Source organism: Syngnathus leptorhynchus, chromosome 21, assembly GCF_054491065.1.
Source record: "Syngnathus leptorhynchus isolate UIUO chromosome 21, UIUO_Slep, whole genome shotgun sequence".
In the NCBI taxonomy this organism is placed as follows: Eukaryota; Metazoa; Chordata; class Actinopteri; order Syngnathiformes; family Syngnathidae; genus Syngnathus; species Syngnathus leptorhynchus.
Genome location: NC_141215.1, coordinates 5,879,041 through 5,900,958, shown reverse-complemented (window position 1 = coordinate 5,900,958; position 21,918 = coordinate 5,879,041). Strand labels below are relative to the sequence as shown.

General features: G+C 45.3%; 1 protein-coding gene across 5 annotated transcripts in view; it reads right to left on the bottom strand.

The window, feature by feature from the left end:
- Positions 1-21,918, bottom strand: part of foxp2 (forkhead box P2) — a 65,964-nt gene that overhangs the window by 3,582 nt on the left and 40,464 nt on the right. For 2 of the 5 annotated variants that reach the window (XM_085902551.1, XM_085902555.1), the window contains 13 exons: positions 15,682-15,819; positions 14,888-14,977; positions 13,550-13,730; positions 12,922-13,249; positions 12,060-12,164; positions 7,597-7,684; positions 6,648-6,749; positions 4,795-5,005; positions 4,271-4,374; positions 4,034-4,135; positions 2,814-2,935; positions 2,649-2,718; positions 2,012-2,310 (listed from right to left, as the gene is read on the bottom strand). In XM_085902551.1, coding sequence (XP_085758677.1) covers positions 2,012-2,310; positions 2,649-2,718; positions 2,814-2,935; positions 4,034-4,135; positions 4,271-4,374; positions 4,795-5,005; positions 6,648-6,749; positions 7,597-7,684; positions 12,060-12,164; positions 12,922-13,249; positions 13,550-13,730; positions 14,888-14,977; positions 15,682-15,819 — 1,940 coding nt within the window. The remainder of the gene's footprint in view (positions 1-2,011; positions 2,311-2,648; positions 2,719-2,813; positions 2,936-4,033; positions 4,136-4,270; positions 4,375-4,794; positions 5,006-6,647; positions 6,750-7,596; positions 7,685-12,059; positions 12,165-12,921; positions 13,250-13,549; positions 13,731-14,887; positions 14,978-15,681; positions 15,820-21,918) is intronic. The other 3 variants (XM_085902553.1, XM_085902554.1, XM_085902552.1) reach the window with 3 other exon arrangements.

Below are 21,918 nucleotides of genomic sequence, written 5' to 3'. Positions count from 1 at the left end.
CGAGGTTCTGCCATTAATCAACTTCAGCCCTGGCAGTTGGCTCGGACGCCATGATACATGTTTTTAACTCCAAATGGACGAACATCTCGGCTCGATAAGCGGTGGAAGGGGCGGAGGGGGGGACGGGGACGAGCGACAAACAGCCCCGGCCAGCGTTGGTCGTCGAACAAGAATAATAATGCTGTCACGCACAAACAAGGCGGAACATGATCTGAGGCCTGAGTCGGTCGGGGAAGAGGGGTTGGTGCCACCATGATAAATCTGACAAAAGCTAATTATTTCTGACACATCGGATGCATCAGAAAATCCCCTCAGACCCCGAGAGAGGAGGTGGAGGTGGGAAAGAGGGGAGGAAGGGGGGAGGACTTGGGCTTATCAAGCAGGAGTACATTAGGACTTGTCTCATGGCTTCTCTCCTGGGCGGCCCTTGTCACATGCAAGGAGGGGGTGTTGCTATTTGAAATTTGAAAAGAATCCTAAAAGGTACAGATGATTGTGGGAATTAATATTGCGACGCCAAAGATGGCTGATGTTGCTGTGATGTCATTGATGGCATGCCAGTTAGATATAAAAAAAAAAAAAAAAGACGGCAACAAAAGTGCTAAGATTCTGCTCATCCAGAAATCGGTACTGCAACTGCTTTTAAAATGAGCCGTTAGCATTTTTGTTTTTCTATTTCTTTAAACATGACCGTTGGCGGCATTTACAAAAAAGGAACCTTGGAGTTAGAAGAGCTCAAATTGCCCGACGTTAAGCGGCGCCGCTTCTTTACGCAAATCCCTCAGGGTGGACGTTGACAGCTAGCATGTCCCGGGGCCATTTTGGTTAGCGGGAGAGCCCATAGCGTGAACCTTTAGGCGCTAAAGGGGAAGACGAGGTTTGTCTAATTGTCCGAGCAGGGTGTCCTCTCCCGAGAAAGGCCTTTAAGAGGCCATGTACGATTTAGTCTAGCGCTGGGGGCCACTCCATTATTTAAAAGAGATCCTGGAAGAGACGGCGGCGAAAAACACATTTCTTCCATTTTGAGGTTCCGGTGGCAGTACACACGGCGGTCGGGGGAGAAAAAAAAATAACATCAATTCCATTCTGTTATTAAAAGTTAAATGACTTGAGGGAGCGGGGCAAGGCGGCAGATTTGGCCCACTTATCACTCCATTTCAGAGCGAGGCTAGTAAACATATTCACGTGTGGACGTCTGGTGGGACGAAACAAGCGCAGAGTGCATCTTTTGTCCATTACATGCGACGAGAATGTCATGTGACTCGGCCAGTGAACACTGATGGACATGCGCGATATGTGTGGCATGTGAATCGGAAAAAATCAAAGTTTTGTTTCTCGCTAGCAGCGCCATTAAAGAGGAGAGAGGTTTGTTGTCAAATATATATATTTTTAACCTGTTGTTGAAGATTAATGCGACGGTGCACACAGTTGAAAAACACCACAGGGTCTAAAATAACCCCACGCAGGGTAAAAAAAAAAAGACTGACCTATCTTTTGTTTTATTATTTTTAATCCAAAAATTGGGTCATGTAAATAACCCACAAAAAATGAAAAGCCTACAAAATATATTTTGTGGGCTATTCACTTTGGGCTACAAACATTTTTATTTGACCTAATTTTTGGGTTGCGTGAATGGGTCATTTTTTTTTTTTTTTTTATCCCAATTTGGGTTATTTTTTCTACCCGACTGTTTAAGTCTGTGGCTCACATATGAGAAATGATGGGGATGATGTATGTAAGCTTGTCCCAGGGTCATGACATCATAAAAAAAAGCAGTGGTAGCATACCGTGGGTTAAATATCAAGCAATTAAACCAACAAAGGGCAGAAGGATACAAAGTAGGCGATTGAACACGTCTTGCGTTCCTGAACAGCCTCTCAAACTCGTAAAAAAAGTACGTGCCAAGTATGTGTCATGCAAATTTGACAATAATTGGAGCGTTAAAAGCATGATGGCTGTCAGTCTCCACAGCGGCTGTTACTTTTTGGACTTGGAATTTGAAAGAACCTACATGTGTCCCGGCGGGGAGTAACCCGGGCTGCCGTGTCCGTTGGTGTCCAGGTGATCCAGCGAGCCGTTCAGGTCGTCGTGGACCGACTGCAACAGGGTGTGGGGGCTACAGCTCAGCGTGCCGGGCGGGCTGATGCCCAGCAGGCCCGGCGGACTGCCGCCCAGCAGGCCCGGCGGACTTCCGCCCATCAGTCCTGACGGGTCGCCACCCAGGAGGCCGTGGCAGCCGCCCCCCATGGAGCCGCTGTTCATTAAGCCCGGGGTCCCCAATAGAGGCAGGGTGGTCTCTGCCAAGGCGGCCTATGACCAGAAAGAAAAAAAAAATCATTTTGTATCGTTTTGCACAAAATAAAAGATTGGTCGCTTTGATTAGGTCAGAGGTTAAAAAGGGTCACGATGAATAAATGATGCAGATGCCCTTGAAAACTTCAAGTCCAACACTCTCGGACACTTTCACCTGACCGGCATTAAAGTTAGATGCGGTGATTTAATTTTTAATTATTTTTTTTTGCCATAAGAAACACAATGGAGTCAAATCATTTTTGACAGACTGGATAAATATTAATGCGCACGCTTTTGCATTTGCACACGGATCCTTAGAACTCTGCGTGCAAGTGGAGTCCTGGTTCGGTTCTTACCTGTAGGCTGGCGTTTAGTGCCGATCCATATCCCAGACTGGAGGGCAAGTTCTTGACAAGTGACGGGCTTCTAGGAAGATGACGGACAAATTGCAGTCAATTCAGATGAAAGTCAGCAGAGAGCTAAAATGTATCGGGACATTTCCATTCATGAATTGCTCGTACCCTGTAATCTTCTGCGAGCGGCGTTTTTGGTACTCCACTTCATCCACCGTCCACACGGCGCCTTTCACGTTTTCCACGCGCACAAAGCACTTGTGCAAGCTCAGGTTGTGGCGTACGGCGTTCTGCGGGTCACACAGCGCTCGTTTAAGCCCCGCCATTGCTTTTTTTTTAAAAATTTTTACATTTTCACTATTGGAGCCATTACTGTAAATGACACCGATGATTTTATTCATCACGAAGCACGCCGCGTCAAAATAATTACAAGCGTAATTAAAACATGCTCAAACAATAAGCAAGGCTTTTAATATGCCTGCCTGTAATATTTAGCGTCTCTCTTGCCTTGGTGCTCTTTCGCCATGAAAAAAGGAAAAAGATAAAAAAAACCTCATAAGCAGATCTCGCATCTGACCTGAAAATCCCTGGATTTGATTGATCTTAATGCCCATGGCTCTGAATATGATCATTTTAATATTAATGAGCAAATGAGCAGTTTTATTATGCATGCTATATAGTTAGAACTAATAAGCTTCTGGATGAGAGGAGAAGAGCGGGATGTGTGTGTGTGTGTGTGTGTGTGCAGATATTAAACTACCTTTCATTCCTTTCTTTTTTTTTTTTTTCTTCTTCCCCTAAACAAATTCTCTCTGTCACGCTGGCAAAAAAAGGCAAAAGCGTGCGTGTAAACGGACGACCTCGGTTCCAAGGCGGGAGACGCTCGCCCCCTCCCTCCCTGTCGCGCATGCTCATTTGCATCCCAAATCCAAATTAATTCACTTTTGGCGCCGCGGCCTGCATGCTGATACGGAAAGACACGATTTTTTTTTTTCAATAAAGTTGCAGCGAGTCATTTACAAACTAAATAAAGAGTTCCTCCTCCATGACAGGCCGGACGAGGTTTGACCTCCACTCTGCTCCCCCCCTACCCCCACTCTTCCGCTTAACGGCCATCTTTCTTCTTAATTAATCAATGATATGCAGAGGCGAGGCGGCTCGAGAAGGAGGTGGGAGGGGGTGGAGTGGGTGTCTGGCTCAACAAAAGGTGCTGATGATGGAGTGGCTGCCGTATAATTAGCGCGTCGGAGCCCTCTCCACGCCGAGCCATTAATTGCGCTCGATGGAGAGGAGGGGGAAAATAAATAAATAAAAGATCTGAGAGATGTTGTCGTCGGGATGGAAGAGGAGGAAGTGTGGCGTTTGTTTTATCTTTTTTTTTTCCGTACCTTCCAAGTGGCGGCGTTGCGTCTGAAGTAGGCGAACGTGCGCGTGAACCAGCTGTAGATTTCATTAAGCGTTAACTGCATGTCGGACGAGTCCATGATAGCCTGGAATGAGATGACATCAAATAATGCTTTTGCTAACGACATCGCGAGCGAGAGTGGTGGGGGGGGGGGGGGCGTGATTCATGCCGCAATTAATTTAAATCTAATCAAGCAAAGTTAATTTATTTCCCCACTCACCTGTCTTATAAGGGTTGCATAAGTAAACGGCGGCCTGACGTCGGCGTTCTTATAAAACTCGTAGTTTGGGGCAATCTCTGGAAAAATAAATACTGTGTCACCACCTGAAATAATTGGTAAATTTTTATTCCTCAAGGTATTACATCAGCATTCATCAAATTAAAAGGGTAGGAGTGGGGGGGGGGGGTGAAAAGGGGAGAGGGGGTACATCAAATCAGCATTTTCCATGTCTAACAAAATGCATTTTTAATTAATGTCTCTCACGAGAGATCTTAAACACTAATAAATCCATAAAATGAGATCGGCGCAGTTCGTTAGCCGCACGTTGCATAATTGATGCCACTTAAACACAGCCCGTAAATACAAACATCAAAGGCGGAACATTTCCAATGCAAAAAGTCACAAATGCAATAAATATTCTATTTACTTGGCCGTTATTTGAACTTAATTAACACTAGTGTAATATTTATGGACAGTCTATTTCCATATCAAGTGATTCAACGCCGCTGTGTAGTTGGACCTACCCGACGAAAGCGGCATGGAGTATTTTTCCGAGTGGCGTCGGCGCATGGCTCCCATGCTGGGCACGTTGGCCCCGCCTAGCACCGAAGGGACCTGGGGCATGGCCGCCATTGGGGTGATGGGTGCCGTGGGCGTGGTAGGCGTTTGCGATAAGTTAGGCGGAGACGCCGACGGCAGGTTCTTGGACATGGTGACGCTGGATACCAAGTTGAGCTGGAAGGAAAACACCCATTCTTAGAAAATGTCACTCATTCAGTGCCATTGACGGTTATAGACGTCAAAGATATTAACTGGGTTGACAGTGAATGAGTTCAAATATACACGGCATCAAATATCCAGGATGTCAAAAGTATCAAACATTTTTTTGGCCAACTAAATTCGAACATGTCGAGTCATTCCGTGTCTTTCGGAGATAAGCCGCGCTCCCCCCCCGCCCCCCTCCCTTGACGCAGCTGTGTTTCCTCTGACGAGACTCACGGAGACTCGCCGGGCCATCTCGGCTAATTACGAGCGCCAAATTGTATCACGCGATTTCTAATTAGAGCACGCTGTTCGAGATTAGCCAACGATCAGCCTCCGTGTTATCGGGCGCCATCTCGTTTTATCTCTCTGTTGATCGCTTCTTTACGACAGATGGAAGAATCCACCTGCACGTTTCATGTTTAATCAAAACCACGCCTGGTTGTTCAGGGAAGATCGGGGGGGGGGGGGGGGGGTTGAGTAAAACGGGAGACGCCATCCCATCCCCAAAAGTGACTTCATATGTCAGTCAGCGGTGAGTATAAGGCCACTCTCCCCGGCTTCGCTAATTGTCAATCTTTTGGCTCCAAATCTCATGCGGGAGCCTTCAGCCAAGTGGAAAAACGCCGGAGTGACCTTTCGGTGCTAATTTCAGCCGGCGAATGGTAATGACATCGTTACATATTCAAAGCAAATTGCCTTAATTGTGAGGTGACAAGTGGGGACGTATCGGGAGTTTGGCGTTGACTTTAAAAGATGGCAGGCAGGGAAGGGAGGGGCCGATGGAGCGAGAGGGTATCGCTCGGGCCCATTTGTGTTGATAAATAGGATAAAATGTCAAGTTGGAAATATTCCGGATAGCTGTCGGGACTTGCAGATAATTAAGTAGCCACTTGGCTCTAATGAGCATAGAAGAAAAAAAAAAAAGTTGGAGAGGTTAAAGATTTGTATTGATTCAAAAACTATACTGATGCAAAGTCCACTAAATGAGTTGAAATGTTTTATTATTTCAAGAATTTATTTTTACTGAGGGAAGCCTAAAACGAGGAGGCTCCGAAATGTCGGAACGGACCACTCCTCTCATTCCGAGACCCCCCCCCACCCCACCCCACCCTTTCTTCAACACCATCAAATGCAATTAGCTGCTCTTTCATGTTTCTTTTATGTAACGCAATACTTCATTAACATCATTCATTCAACGCCGATTAGAAGCAGTCAGTTTTTAGAGAAAAGACAGACTCACAAAAAGGGGGCGTTTGATTCTTGACGGAATTATCCCAACCATTATGCTATGGTGCCATTATCTCCATTCAACCAGATTTATTTCAATGTGGAGGCCTGACGATATTTGTCAACTAAATATGTCATTTTAGAAACTGATCGGAATTCAGCGTCGAGCCTCAGCTATCATTTTCCCGCTGTTTGTTGCTAAAATAACAGAGCGAAGGCGGGCTCAATCATCCAGCCAACAGGTTGTTTTGGCCCATTATAGCTATCACGAAGAAATAACCCCCGGCCGAGGTTCGGCCATCTAATACACTTCCAAACTTATCGTCCAGAATCCCATTACATCTTCATCTACGCTCAAATATAAAAAAAAACTCATCGTGTTTACCGAGCAATATGCACTCACTGGTTTGGGAGATGACTTGGGTTCGGAGGGCCGCATGTGCAAGTGGGTCATCATGGCCTGAAGACGCTCGCGTTCTTTCGAAAGCTGTTAAAAGACACAAAGATGAAAGATGGAATTAAATACAAAAGTGAACAAACGTACGGGGATGGTGTCGAGAGGTCAGGCGAGAAAATAAAAAATAGCGTTTGGTTTTCTTTGTCAATAGATTTAGGTCAGGAGTAATGAGGCGGGCTTAAAATTCCGCCGACACTGGCGAGAGGTGAAGGGGTCCTTCCAAACGTGGCGTGAGATGGACCCGCCTCTCCGGGTCCAGTTAGCGGCCCCCGAGCCTTGGTGAACTATCATCAATCTAAACGGAGCTCGGGAGTGACAGGGACCGGACTTCGAGGAAAGCTTCATAAAAATACAAGTCCTCATTAGTAGTGATGGATGTTGAGGAACCCGAACGAAGCTTCCATTTTGTAAACACATGCGTCAATTATTCCGTATTTGAACGTACGGGCTTGTTTTGGGGGAAAAAAAGCCAAAGACGAGCAGATGTCAGCGGCGCCGAGCAATAATGTCGCTCAATCAGCGCTCTCATTATCTCGCCAGCATGACTTCTTAATAAGGTCACGCTCCACCTACTGAAAATAGTTCCCTCCTTTTGAGCGTTCTTCAGGTGCAAAGTGCAGTTAATTAACACGGCAGACTGGGAGAGACGCGCTCGCTATTAATTGGAAAGAAAAAAGCAAAGCGGAAGGGGAAAATAAAGCGCACGCTTAATTCAATTAAAAGAGCCATAATGGTTTTCGCTGCCAGGCCCGAGGATCTCATTGTTTGGTGGCTTTGTTTAACTCGGCAGGTCCCGCTTTTGCGGCGAACCTCGCCGTGGCCTCGTTTGACAAATGGTGACGGCGTAATTAGCGAGGAGTTTCTGGAGAGAACTTACTTGGATTTCCAGCTGCTGTACCACCTGCATCTGGACCCGACACTGGGCTGTGCTCCGATCGTCCAGGGCGTGCTCGTTGTTTAGGTGCCTGCCGATGCACATAAAAATGATTAAAAAAAATTATATAATAAAAAAATGATAAATTACAAATCAAAATTTAAATTGTAATAAAAAAAATTCTAGCATTTTTTAAAATGATAATTTGTCATTTTAGTATTAGTAGGGCCACATAAAATGATTTAGCGGGCCATATCTGGCCCCCGGGCCTCCGGTTTGACGGTTATTATCTGGAGGAACCCGTCAGGGCGGTATTGTTCGGCGCCAAAATGAGGTCGTTAGAAGCGACGTGAAGGCGTGTGGCGCCATGTTTAACATGACAATAGGCCGCTTGAGATGGCGAACTTGAGCCGGAGAAAAAAGGCGCCGACTCAGCGCGTGGCATTTTGTCTCCTGGCAAAACAATAGCGTCCATTTAACGGCGGCGACATTTTGATGCACAAAAGCATCTCCTCCAACTGGCACTAAAGCCATCTGCTGTGTTCGCCTCATTAGAAGAAAGAGATTTTGCCGGGCGGCCAGAACAGTCAATGAGGGTTTTTGTCTCTGGGATTTCATCCACAAAAGAGAGATTGAGACTGAAAAACATACAGGAAGGTGATTTTTTTTTTTTAACAATTCGCACAATAAAACTTCTAACATGGATTATTTTTTTCTTTTGCCAGACCTTCCATACATAAAATACAGGCTACTGATGAGACTAGAAAAAAAAAGAATGGTAATAAAAATTGCAAGCATTATCTGTATTTTTTTAAAAGTGAAGACAATTTGTAATTTTTCGGAACGATACAAAGCCACATAAAATGTTTCTGGCCCCCGGTCCTCAGGTTTGACACCAATGTTGTAAACTGAGTGAGCCATTTTATTTGGTCACGTTGCCGTAATGATGGATTCACTTTCCGTATTATTTCGAGTCCAAACTCAGTTTGTCATGAACTTGCTTGCGCAAAGCGATCCATCCTGTTCACAAATGTTTCATTAGCAAGCAAGAATCAAGGAAGCATTTGGGAGATGAGCGAGCGAGGGGTGGGGAAAAAGCGGCGTGTTTCTGCAGCCCGCCGCCTAATTGCTGTTTCGGGATGTGCATGCAGAAGACGAGACCTTCCATTCATCATTTAATCACGTCCCTCGCAGGATGAGGAAACTAATGTTGCAAATACCCTTTTCATTTCACTGGCCATAATGCTATCTTATGCACTTGATGTATAGCGCGTGTCATGAATTACAGCTGCTTCAAAAGCACAGCGCACAATTCTCGCTGTCCCCAAAGATACCTCATTACAAAAAAAAATGTCGCCGGCAGGAGGGGGTAGGGGCTGATCTCCATTAAATTTTGTTTTTTTCAGCTGGTACGTACATTTCGCCAGTGATTCAAAACGCACCTTCTGCTACTGGCCAGTTAGTGAGGCGATTACAGGGAAGATTACTACATTTATGAAATATTCAAATGGCAGCATGTCCTACTGTGCATTAATAATTCCACAAGACGGAGAGAATAATGATGGGGTGGTGGGGGGGTGGGTGCAGGCAAGGCAGATAGAAACAATCATTAAAGAATGCACCTTATTTACTAGCAGTAAGTACTGCGCCCCAAAAAAATCTCATAGAACTGACACCCATTTTAAATGCATCAGAAAATATATATGTATTTATTTTTATAATAATTGTAATTTTAATTAATTAATTTTATATTTGAATTTTATAATTTTATTATTTTTTTATATATATATTATATACACCTTAAAGCCCCCCGCCCCCTTCACAGAATGACTATGTATGTGGGCCATCAGCGTCCACTCAGGGCTCGGTAATAAATCTACACGATGAAACCGTTGGGTTAATTGTGGTTGTGTATTATCATGGGCCGCGGGTTTCGCACCCAGACGACACACTTTGCTGTACACAGATGCGGAACACGGAATATGTACATGCGCACATTGGGCCCACAGACGCTGTCCGTGGTGCTGATGCATAAGTAATGCCCTCCGTTTTAAAGGTCTTGTCACAGTGCGGCAGACATGTGGAAGGGTAGAGGGGAAGCTCAACTATCAAGGGGCTGCGGGGGCGTGCGTATGTATATGTGTGCGTGTCCAGACACTTGGCCGCAGTCTTGTGGGTTTAATTAGCGGCGGGTTAGAGACACCAGGTTAGCGGGCCGAGCGTGCCGTTTCAACGTCGGCGCCAGTAATAAGGCGGCCCAGCCAGAGCATCGTTGGCCAAACTAGCACGTGACTAACAATCCGAGGAACCCATCTCCTTTCGTCGACAACTTGCAGCTCCCTTTTTTTTTTTTTTGCAGGTGAGAGCATTTTCAAAGAAGACAGAGTCGCTTTTAAACGCCAATAGCGACAAGTCCCCCCCCCCGCCAGCCCCACCGCCGCAACACAACAAAAGATGACTAAACGCGTCGCAGGCGCCAACAGCTAGCGATTACCCTCCTGGAGCTCCTCCCCCCTCCTCACACCCGTAACCCACACCCATCTCGCGACATGGAAACTGTCACGCAAATCTGACACCCGCTTTATGTAACCCTGTTTAAACGTCGCCGGCGTGTCGTCGACTGGCATCTCCGGCAACATGAAAGGCCTCGGCGTGACACCGACAATCACCGCTCGGAGGCACGCCGCCGTTCCAGCAGCCATCTTTGTTCCGCTGACGAGCCCGCCTCCTTTGTTGGCGTCTGTTTTTTCATGTGGCGGCTGGGTTAGGGTAGAAGAGCCAGCCTCCGACTCGTTGCGGTGAAGCCGAGCGAGACGTTGTTCTGTTTTGTCGGAGGCGATGTTGTGGAAAGCATCGAAAAAAAAACTGTCAGCCAACCTTTCAACTTCCTGCCTCGCTTTCCTTCTCGCATCACTTTGCGAGCTTATTTCAGTGTCTGACCTGTCGATTTTTTTTTTTTGGGCAGTGTCTCCTAAATAACCCACTAAGCTACTTCCACAATATCCTCAGAGCATACAGAGCATCTTTAAGTAAGCGGACCGAGGTGATGCAAAGATATCGAGGGGGGGGGATAATCCGACACAAGCTTGCCTCCTCATGCGTGCTCGGTCCCCAAGATGGAAGGCAAACTCGTCTACCTGCACCAGACCACAAAAACAGGCTCAAGCGATACATGATGCCTATGGATGTGAGCAAAATGACTATTTCCCGTAAGATGCCGGATTTTGGATTTTTTTTTTTTCACTTAAGCTAGAGTTTATTTTGTTTTGACTTTGTTTTATTTCATTAGTTTGTTTTTAGAGAAAGTTTGTTGGGTTTTATTTTTTCAAAAAATACTTCGATTTTAATTCCAATATTTTTTGGGGGTTGACAAAATGATGTAAAAACTTGCTTTAAAAACGAATCACAATTGAGTGAATAAAAAAAAAAAAAAAAAAGTCAAAATGAAATAAAAAAAATTAACTAGAACAATGACAAAATTAAATTGACATTTCTTGTATCAATGAAATTTCAATTAAATTTTTGAGAATGGATTTTTTTTCTCAACTTGACCTTTTGTTAACTTTATTCGCACGGGAATAAGCAAACACTCGGGCTGCTGCTGTCATTTACTTTTCACCTCTGATTCATTCCCATGCTTTGGTGTCAATTAAGGTTCACAATATGAGTTGATAGTGCGTGAAAATGCGGCTTAATATACTGTCTGGCTGTTTCGCCCAATAACCACCGAGCTTATTACGCTTAATTCATAAACCCGATGAGTTTTTGGCTCGCAACCGGAAAAAAACAAATGGCAACTCCGGACTCCATCCGCGTGGACGTTTATGGAAAACACACACCAGATCGTTATTTCACAGTTAATTACAAATCTAATTAGAATATTCAAATGAAAGGCTTTTCTTCTCCGAGCGGGTGAGTGGCGGCGTGATAACCTGTAATCGTTGGCGCCGCAAACACCTTCCCTCTTTTGATGTCCCCTCGCTGACATCCCGGCAACAAAGCCGGCCAATTACAAATGAGCTAATTAACTAAATTGTTGATGGAGCATGAAGAGTTCATTGGCTCGGCTGCCGCGCGCCGTGACAACAACTGAATGGCGGCCCTTTGTTGTGGAGGCGAGTGTGCGGCCGTGCGAGTTGCCATTAGCCTTTTGACGACTTCCTCCACAAGCCTATCAGGCGCTTCCACGCCGCCGAGGAGATTTGTTATGGATCACGACTGGCTGAGTCCGGGGGTCGTCGGCAAGGTCAAAGAAGCGACGGTGAATTTCCCGCCGTATTAGTCATTTTACTGCAGATTTGGATTTTTGGTGGATTCTCTTTTTTACATTTGAACTCATTCACTGCCAACCCAGTGAATATCTTTGACGTCTATGATCGTCAACGGTACTGAATGACTTCAAGTGGACCGATACGGTATTCTTTGCAGAGGATAAATACATATACATATTGTCGTCCTAATCTTACTTCAAAAACTGTCCGAAGTCCTCGCAGATGCTTTCGCAGCCGGGCCACTTGCACACGCCGTGACCGTACAAGGGATGGGAGCCGCCGTTTTCTTCATGCTGTGAACTGTAGAGAATAAAAAGTCCGTGTCACGAGCTTTTGAAAATGGTTTTGTTGTCCAGATTTTTATTCTAAATTTATTCTATCGACGATGACAGTTTAACCTTTGCGCTCACGTCGGCTTTTTTTCAGCGGGGCTTACCCCGCATCGATCGGCGGCGTGTTGGTAAGCAGCGCTCCTGACAATACTCCTCGTTCGATCATTACCACCCGGCCCTCGGGACACGGGCAGATAAAGTCTTTTTTTTTTTTCCCGCCTTCTGGTGTCACGATAGCATCTACTGTAAACCAATTACACAGCACTTCCACCTCGGAGCGGCGCGTAGCATAAGGCCTTATTATAATATCGCCCAAGTAAAGCCTTTGAATAATGCATGGCTGCCGATATGTGAAGAGTCGGTGTTTTGGTGCAGAGGGTGCATTCATAAAACACGCCATCACAAGGATAAACATCCTGGAAACGCCACTCAAGGCATCATGTATTCTGTTTACATGACAAGCAAGCAAGGAAGGTAATTTTCCAAAGCGCCACAAAGCACTAAATACTTAATGTTATCTCGTCTTGGCGTGCCTTTGCCTGCCGCGTCTTTTGATATCGGCACGGCGGCGGCGGCGGCGGCTAAGTTCTCCCGCGTTCCTCTGGGAGAACAAAGCTTTTGTTTTGTGATCAACTATGAAACAAATAAACATCTTGTTTTCCGTGTAGTTAACAAGCTGTTGTTTTTTTTCATCTTTTTTTTTTTTTTTTCCCACTGATGTTTACCTTTCCCGCTCCCGTTCCCGCTCCCGTCTGTGGTTGAGTACGGGAGACTGTCCGTTGGCGATGGAATGATGCGAGATAGGCGGTGACGATTTGGGGCCGTTGGAGGTAGTTGATGACGAGTTGTTGCTGCTGTGGTTGTTGTTGTTGTTGTGGTGGTTGTTGTTGTTGGTGGAGAGGTCCAAGCCGCCGGTTCCGCCCGTGTTGTTCATGCCATGTTTGATGCCGTTGTCCTCCAAGGCGTGACCTCCTCCGCCGCCGCCTCCGCCGCCGCCGCCGCTTCCGGTCACGTCCTTCCACAATTGCTGGAGCTCCGCCGGGCTCAGGCCTGCTGGAGTGGATGACGTAAACATTTTGTTTAGGATGTTGAGATTGTATGCAAACGAGAAGAAGAAGAAGATGCCGGGGAAAGGTGACGGTAAATACGGAAATGAGGTATGGAAGGTTTGGACGCGATCATGTGGCAAGTTAGCGGCTGGCGGCTAGCGGAGGAGCATAGCAATGAGGCCAATGTAAACACGTACGACGAGATAAGGCGGGGAGGGCCACGGGTGCATAGCGATGAGAAAAATAAAGCCAGACGGCGCCGGAGGGAGAAATCCGGCAAATATTTACACCTTGTGGTTTTTACCTTGCGGGGGCAGAGCCTGGCCCGGCAGGGCGGCCTGACCGGGGGCGGGACCGGGCAGCGAGAGCAGGCCCTGCCGCTGCATGTTGAGCAGGTGTTGCTGCTGTTGGAGCTGCTGCATCTGCAGGAGCTGCTGCTGGAAGACCAGCTGCTGGGCGGCCAGCTGCTGCTGCTGCTGTTGCTGCTATTGTGGAGGAGAGGGCGACAATTAAGGACTTGAGAAAGCGTGGCAAGGGAATGGGACATCAACAAATACTTGACTTAAATAAACCATGAGGTCATTTAAAATGACGGCAATTTTCATTATTATTATTATTGTATGATTTATTTATGTATATATTTTACCTTAAAGTTCCAATTATTTTTATTTTATTTCATGTACAGCCTAAACCATAAGCCCATTTAAAATGACGGCAATAGTTTTTTTTATTATTATTGTCTGATTTTCCTTTTTCAGCATATAACGAAATGCCATGTGACATTTTATCAAGTTTATTTTTTATTTGGTGTCCTCAAATATCCGCAAAGACACCTTGAGAGTGACACTGACTTTCAGTTGTAATATATTCCAACGTAAAGTTCAATGTAATCCACTCAGATCCATAAATAATGGGACAGAGATATCGTTTTGGGCTCTCACTTTAAAATTGAAGGTAGTGAGCGAAAGTAATGGGACGATTGGCTGCTCAGCTGTTCCACGGCCAGGTGGGCATTTATGGTGAGCGTACAGTCAAATCAAATCCATGAGCCAAAAAGATGAGTATTGTTTGTATCGTGATAAAAAGAGCGCCGCGAGTTAGCCAAGCGCTCACTGGAACACAAGCTGCTGCATAATGGAGTGATGCAGGGAGGTGATGCCCATCCCATCCCGGCTCCTCTGGAGAAATAACCGAGCAATTTCTATTCCATATTCCACGGCGGCAAAAAATAAAACAATTTACAAATCCAAACAGAAACAAAGCCGCCGGGAGGTCGCGCGTGGTTTCCTGTCGGGGAGACGTAATGGCCTACTTGAGGAGACAAAGAAATGTCGGTTTTCTGATCAATTGGACTTGAGGCTGTCAAGGCGGGCCCTTCTCTCGTATGATAGCCAGCTGATGAGACGCTGCCGACTATTTGTGTTGACCGGCTGCCCGTCAATGTGATTTATGAGTGCAACTTTGCCAGCGTGTGCGTCGAAACAATTCACTAATGAGTGGCACCCAGTCGCCTTTGGTTTTCTTTTCTATCAATTGTTGTTGTTGCTCAAAAACACTTCATTAGCCGAGCAAGTCGCGGCATCCTTTGCATTAAGTAGCTGGGATTGAAGAGGACGGGGGGGAAAAGAAAATTGAAAATGACCTCTTTAGCTTGTTTGCCAGGATGTTGCTGCTGCAGAAGCTGGAGATGAAGCTGCTCCTGCTGTTTTTTATAAAACTCCTGCAGGTGTTGCTGCGCGTAAACAAAAACACATGTTAATCTGCGTATCCAAATACAAAAAATAAAAAAATGCATATAGCCTTCATTGCAACGCGAGGGAAGCATTTGAATAAATTTACAAGCTCTTCCATAGAATGCGACAAGCTTTTTCTTCAAATATACAACTCTGAGTTATGCATTGATTATGCAAAAAAAAAAAAAAACGCCAAGCATTATCAGTAATGTTTTGACAGCTTTTGGAATTTGCATCTGTAAAAAAAAAACAAAAAAAAAACCTACCACAGTTGAGAAAACTTAATACTTGACAATAAAGTACAGGACCAAAAATCGAATTCTCCCAATTAATAATTGAAGCGCCTTGAAGTCGCCCGCACTTCCCATCATAATAAAGAGGAACAATGGTGATAAGTGACAATCTTAATTAAACCATTCTCCTCGCCTTAATCAAAGCCACAAATTACAAATGCACTTCAACTCTGACACCGGCGCGCTCCTAAATGTTACATCATCCGTCACCTACAGTATCACTCAGCACCACGTGGCGGGCCTGCCGTCCCAGATGAGGGAATTGAACCGGCGACACGTGGGAGATGCTTAATTAGATGCGACGTGGAACAAGCCAAGCAATTTCACATCGGTAAAAGCGTGTCAAGGACGTACGGAGCCAACCACGGCTAGCGCGCTCATTTTGGTTCGCCGTGATCTGGTTTTGTTACCTGCTGCAGCATGACCGCCTGCTGCTGCTGGAGGAGAGCTTGGAGCTGCTGGGGGGAAAGAACCTGCTGCTGGAGGATCTGCTGCATCTGTTGTGGTGTGATCACCTGGGGACTCATCATGGCCACAGAGACTGGAACCTGGCAGAAGATTGAAATGGGTTGAAATCTTTCCCCAGGTCGGGTCAAGGTGGTATTTCCGGACTGGAGCTGGTAAGCAAGAAGAGACGCTGAAGGACTTATTTTTTACTTCCTCCTCATTCCCATTGGGAAAAGGAAGCCATTTAAATAGACATGGACCTTAATTAGCAGGTCCCCTACTTTAGCTTTTCCTATCAGTAAAGCTAATGTGAAACGGCCAGGAAGTGGATTTAAAAAAAAAATGTCCTTGTTTATTGATTTCCCTCGACTTCAACACAAATGAACTCTCCAAGTCGGTTTCCGGCAAGTTGTCAACAAAACGAGAATATGCTAATTGCAGCGGTATTTGTCGCGTGGGCGGCCATGACGGTTGGCGGCGTGGTGTCAAGGGGCCAATAAGACATCCCCGTCCTCATCGCCGGCTAATCAAGCCACCTTGATTACTTTGCACGCATGTCTCTCCTCCCTCCTTTCTTTCCTGTCAGGCCTTGACACGTCCTTGTTTAGCTCCTCTCCCCTTCCCGGCCCAGGTCCTCCCCCCATCCCCCTCTTTGATTAGCTGAGACATTTGCATGGTCACTACACATTTTTCATTTTAGAAGTCATTATGCATTAGTGGCTCCTGATCGCCCGCCTTGACTAATCCTGATGAACTGAAAATCACAGCTGAAGGTCAACCGGCAGCCGGCCCCTGCTGCACATTCATATTCATATTCAAACAAATCCTGCCTCCATTGTTCATTAGGGTCTTAGCCGAGAAGCCACTCTGGTGCGAGAGGACACGGTGGAGGGAGGACGTGGCTCCGCCCCCTTTTGCATGCACAACAAGCAAAAGGAGGCTGAACAAAAGCCTTCGGAAAAAGAAAAAAAAAGTTGCAAATTAAACGGCTCGTGTGTAATTATGCAAATGCCGTGCTTACACCTTCGACGTTATTAACCCTTCAAGGTACGTTTCTGGAGGTAAGTAATTACCCCCGCAGTCACGACTGCTTTTGCCCGCCGTGACGGTGGAAACAACATTAAAGATGCACTCATTAAGAGCATTAATTGGACGCCGAGATGTTTTCCGTGCACAAAAGCGGACCGGGCTTAGGATTTAACATATGCGCATGCATACATCAAGTGAAATTGCATTTCAAATTCCAGCCTGTACTTCAAAGTGCTTTTGTGTTGTCTAAGTGGAGAAATAAAGGCATTCATGGTCAAATACCTATAAGATGAATAATGCAGTGAATTTATAAAAATGGATTTTAACAAGGGAAGCGGAATGACAATACAAAACCAAAAACAAGTTCAAGACACCTGCGAGTCACGTATTGATTTATTTATTTTTTTTTATGCCCGGAAAGAAAAGATGAAAACGAGGCCAGGGTCCATTGTGAAGTGCGCCTGGATGCTAATTTGGCGCATTTAACGGCGGCCGTGCTTTTCCGCTTGACGTATCGGAGGCTAGCAGATGAAAGCGGATAAGTAATTGCTCTCCTGGTTGGCATTCTTCACTGACAAGCCATAAATTTAATTTTACACACACGTTCATTTACATTTTCGAGTATATGACATGATAATTGCGGGAATATAACACCTCCATTGGGCGAGATGCCGCGACGCCGCTTGATTGACGTGAGCGGCCAATTGAAAGGAACAGGGGGCTGAATTGCTTTGGCGAGAAATGATTTTGCCACGCAGGGGTGAAATTAATGAGCATTTACTCAGTGATGATGGCAATGGCGCAAACATCGGAAGAAGAGGGGACAGGAGATCCGATTGGAAAATGCCTTTGTTGCAAAGATGCAATTTTCAAATGGAGCTTAAAGTGTCTTCGAGGAGCAGAACTGACAGTGGCTGAATTGAGTAGGATGCACCATTAGTATAAAGTAGGCGGGACACAAAAATTAAATCGATTGACCGATTAGTTATCCTTGTATCTGCTGGAGCCTTTTTGTTTTTTTTATTAAAATGTGTTTCATAGTATCTCTTTAGTCTTGTTCCTCTGTGCGTAACTGCTCACCCCTCCCCTCTCTAAAACCAACATCATACTTGGGAGTCTTTGCAGTACCTCCTCTTTGCGTAAGTGCTCACCCCTCTCCTCTCTAAAACCAACTTTTTTTGCAGCACGAACGCAAGCCAGTCTTTTGAAAATTGGTCGAAAATTTCTCGAATCACACGAAATGATCGGTCGAATCTTGCAGCCATTCCTCCGATCGGCATTATGTGGTGGAGATGAATGGAATTTTCGTCTGACTTCAGCAATTAGTGGACAACTGGCCATGTGTGGCAGGAAGCGGTGATTAGATGTCAGCCATAAACATGGCGGGGGCGTCGGAGAGGTGCGGGGATGCTTATCAAGGACAAGAGCTCGGTCCCGCGGTGTCGGACAAGCTGAGTTGCGCCACGCTGAGAAACGGAAGGCTTGGAGTTGGTAATTACTGTGGCTCCTTGGCAGGGAGAGCCGCCGCTAATTAAGCCAAGAGCTTGTACACATGGAAACCAGACAGAAAGACAATGAATACCCCACAATCAGCAAACCCGATTCCATCGTCCCCGAGGGGGGGGGGACTCAAGACAACCCTCCTCCATCGTGGACTTGTGACCTCCCGGTTCCCTCGAGCTGACACTGCTCATTTACTATCCAATTACTGCCAAACGCAGCAACACAATTATTGATGGACGCCACTTTGGGCGTGAGGGGGTGCGCCGTGTCTCTCCCCGCCGCAACCAGCGTGCGACTCTGAAGTTCAAGTGCGCTCTTGGAGTGCTAAACCATGGCAGGCCTCAAGGCGTATTGGCTTTAAAGTAGAGATCAATACTGTAGATTGTCAGGACTCGGGCTAAGTAGATTACGCAATGTTTTCCCAAATCAATTTCCATAATATGGGAAGCTTCATTTATCACAACGTAAAGACGTATCATGTAAAAGCTTCGAATAAAAAAAATAAAAGAGCCAGAGGAGATCGGCTTAGCGCAGTTTCCGCCATATTGATTTATCTCGACATGCAGATCGACATTGATTAGGCCTTTTTGAAGGTTGTTTGTCAAGCTATCAGCACAAATAGTTTGATCGCTAAAAGTGGTGCGCTTTCGCTCGCAATGGATGGCGCCCCGCGGGGTTTTTGTGGGAAAACTGCTGAAGTAGAGAAGATGCTGAAATGGAGTGAGGAGGGCGGACTAGGGAGAGGGGGGGTCGACAGTGGCACTTGCTTCTGATCTTGCAGGTAAATCGGCCTTCCACTGGATCAGCCTCTTCATCAGTGACACACAGTAAATTACAAGTGCTTCAAGCAGCTCACTGAATTACAGTTCATCACTCGGAAAGGCTTCCAACAACTCCCCCTACCCCCCCCTCCACACACAGCCGTCACCAGCGGCGTATCAGATCTGGCGGTTAGGATCCAATTAACACCCTGGCCAGAATCATCTGATTGCATGTGTAAGTGCTGGTATAACTCGTTTATTGCGGCCATGTATCTTCTGTCACAAGGTAAATTTGTTGCCGCTACATCAAAGGTCTGAGATACTTTTTTTTTCCACCCCCCCCCTCCCTTTCCTCCCTCTCGCCAAACTCAGCGACACAGCGCCTTGGGGTTGCATTTCAACTCCTTTTGCATCACAATGATGAACCTGCGCTGTCCTCGCAATTTACCAAACTTGTCCTGTAGCTACTAAAAGAAAAAAGGGAGGGGGGGAGGAAAAAAAAAATCTTGTTTTCTAGTTATAAAAGCAGTTGTGTTTGACTTGAAATGTGCTGACGCTTCCCACTCGCTCGCTTACCCGCTCTTAGAGTCAACACAAGTTTTGCTCATGAATACATCATATTTTCCGCACGGCCTTGAGCTGTGATCACTATTTTCAGACGCAACCCGGGGGCTATTCATACATGTAAATGTACGCTAACAAGTTTTTGGGGGGGTGGGCGGGGCCACGCTGATGTCAGCTAACCTGCTCTCATCAACACATTTTTTATTTTTTTTTTTTAAATCACACGTGCAGGTTCTAGAGGTGTCAAGCTCATTTTTGTCACGGGCCGCATAGTAATCATAGTTATGATTGTCGATGTCTTCTATTTAAGGCTTAGGCTACAAAAAATGATGAATAATGAGTTTTGAAAACAGAGACGAATAAAAACTGTTCAAATATTTTGAAAAGACAAAAGGTAATAAACATTAAAAAGTGCAGACAATTTTTAGTAATGACACAAAGTCGATGGAAAATTTGTCTTCACGGGGCCACATAACATGATGTGGCGGGTCGTATCTGGTCCCCGGGCCTTGAGTTTGACACCTGTTTATTTTATTGGGCTACAAATTGGGTTACTTCCAAATCCCTATAAAGTTTAACCAAGCTACTTCGTCTCCAGCGGTCATGGCTGGGCTTCCATCCACGTGAGGATGCATTACAACGAAACTGTCACCCCGCGCCAAGCTGCGTAATCCTCCCTGCCTTCTCGTTGTTTCTTTATTTGCGTTTCAAATGTCAGAGTAAAAAAAAAAAAAAAAAACGGACGAGTGGAAGAAGAAGAGCGGGGCCTTAAAAGCAGCATGGCAACGGCAGGCGAGGGATTTACGGGGAGAAATAGGTGTTTATTGAGCGTTCCCGTGGGCTTACTGAGTAATAATAGACCTGTCACATTACGCAAATGTGCACAAGCCGAGGTTGGCGTGTTTGTATGTGTGTTTGTTTCTTTGTGCGCCGCCGACGCCAGAGCGCCATCATCAACTCCTGCCAGCGAGCGGATAGAATTAGTCAGGCGAGAGCGACTTTAGCCGCTAATACGGGTAATTAAAACCGCAAGCCGAGGCACTTAGATGCTTGTGTAGTAAATAATTTACATGTCGTGATCTATGGATCATTTCCCTCACTTAAATACTAAAGATTGGCCAACAAGAAGAAGGAAGACGGCAGAGGATTTATCAGTAAAGCGGCGTGTCATGCTAATATTAATCCATTTCCTACTTTCTGCTGTGTTAATCATACACGGGGATCAACGCGCGTGCTGAAAAACACGTTGGCGTTGGAAAAGAAGAAGCTAATAAAATATTGCACTGTCGAACACGCCGTCGTATAATCCCGTATATGGGAACAAATGAGGGCTGAACATTTTGGAAAAATTCTTTAGTTTCCCCTTGATACTTCAGTTATGATTTGATAGTCGACTAATCTAAAATCTGTATTGAAAAATAATAATATAATAAATACATTTCATAAAATAAATCATATTTTTAAATATTGTTTTGCTTTTATTTATATTTGTTACTTGCAGCCATACTAGACAAGATCCAGTTGTGTGAAAAAAAAAAAAAAAAATGTGAAAACAACAAACATGCTGCTGTTTCAAACGCAATAAAAGTATTACCGATATAAAATGTCACCAGGATTGCGTCCCAATTCAAATGGCTCTTGCCACAATGTTCTTAATGGAGACTTTTTGGAGACGGGAGATGGCAATGTTAATAAAGGCAGGATCAACAGTTGGATTAGTGACGGCCGAGGACAAACCCACGATTCATATTGATTCTTATCGCCAACACCAGGCAAGGATGGAGTAAGCAAATGTAAATATTCAATATTTACCTTCTCGGGCTGTTATTAGAGGCTCGGACAGGTCCCGGCTGTTATCATGCACCCACAACACTCCCTTTCAATATTGTCTCTTCACTATATGTGTGTCTATTTGTAGACTTGTATCCACCAATCCTAACAATAAATTCAAGTGCAACAATAAGACATCTGTTTCCAAATCATAACGAGGTTAGCACTCCCGATATGCATGACTGAGAAGTATCTTCTCGTAATTAAGAACGCGGGGGTGTGACGCCAAAGGTGTTGCCATTGGTAGACTGTGAAAATATCATTCATTGATGCTAACGCTAATTAGCTCCTCAATGAACCTCTAGGCTACATTCAAATTTGGTTCATGAAGGTAGACTATTGTGAAAAACTAGAAATTGCAATTCCTGGAGAAATTACGTGTGAAGGCGAAGACACTGCACACTATTGTTATTCTACTTTTTACGTCAAATGAAAAAAGGGAAACATGAAAAATGGCAAATTAATGATGAGAAATCATGTTGAATAAATAAATGGGTAAAATGATGTGTTAAA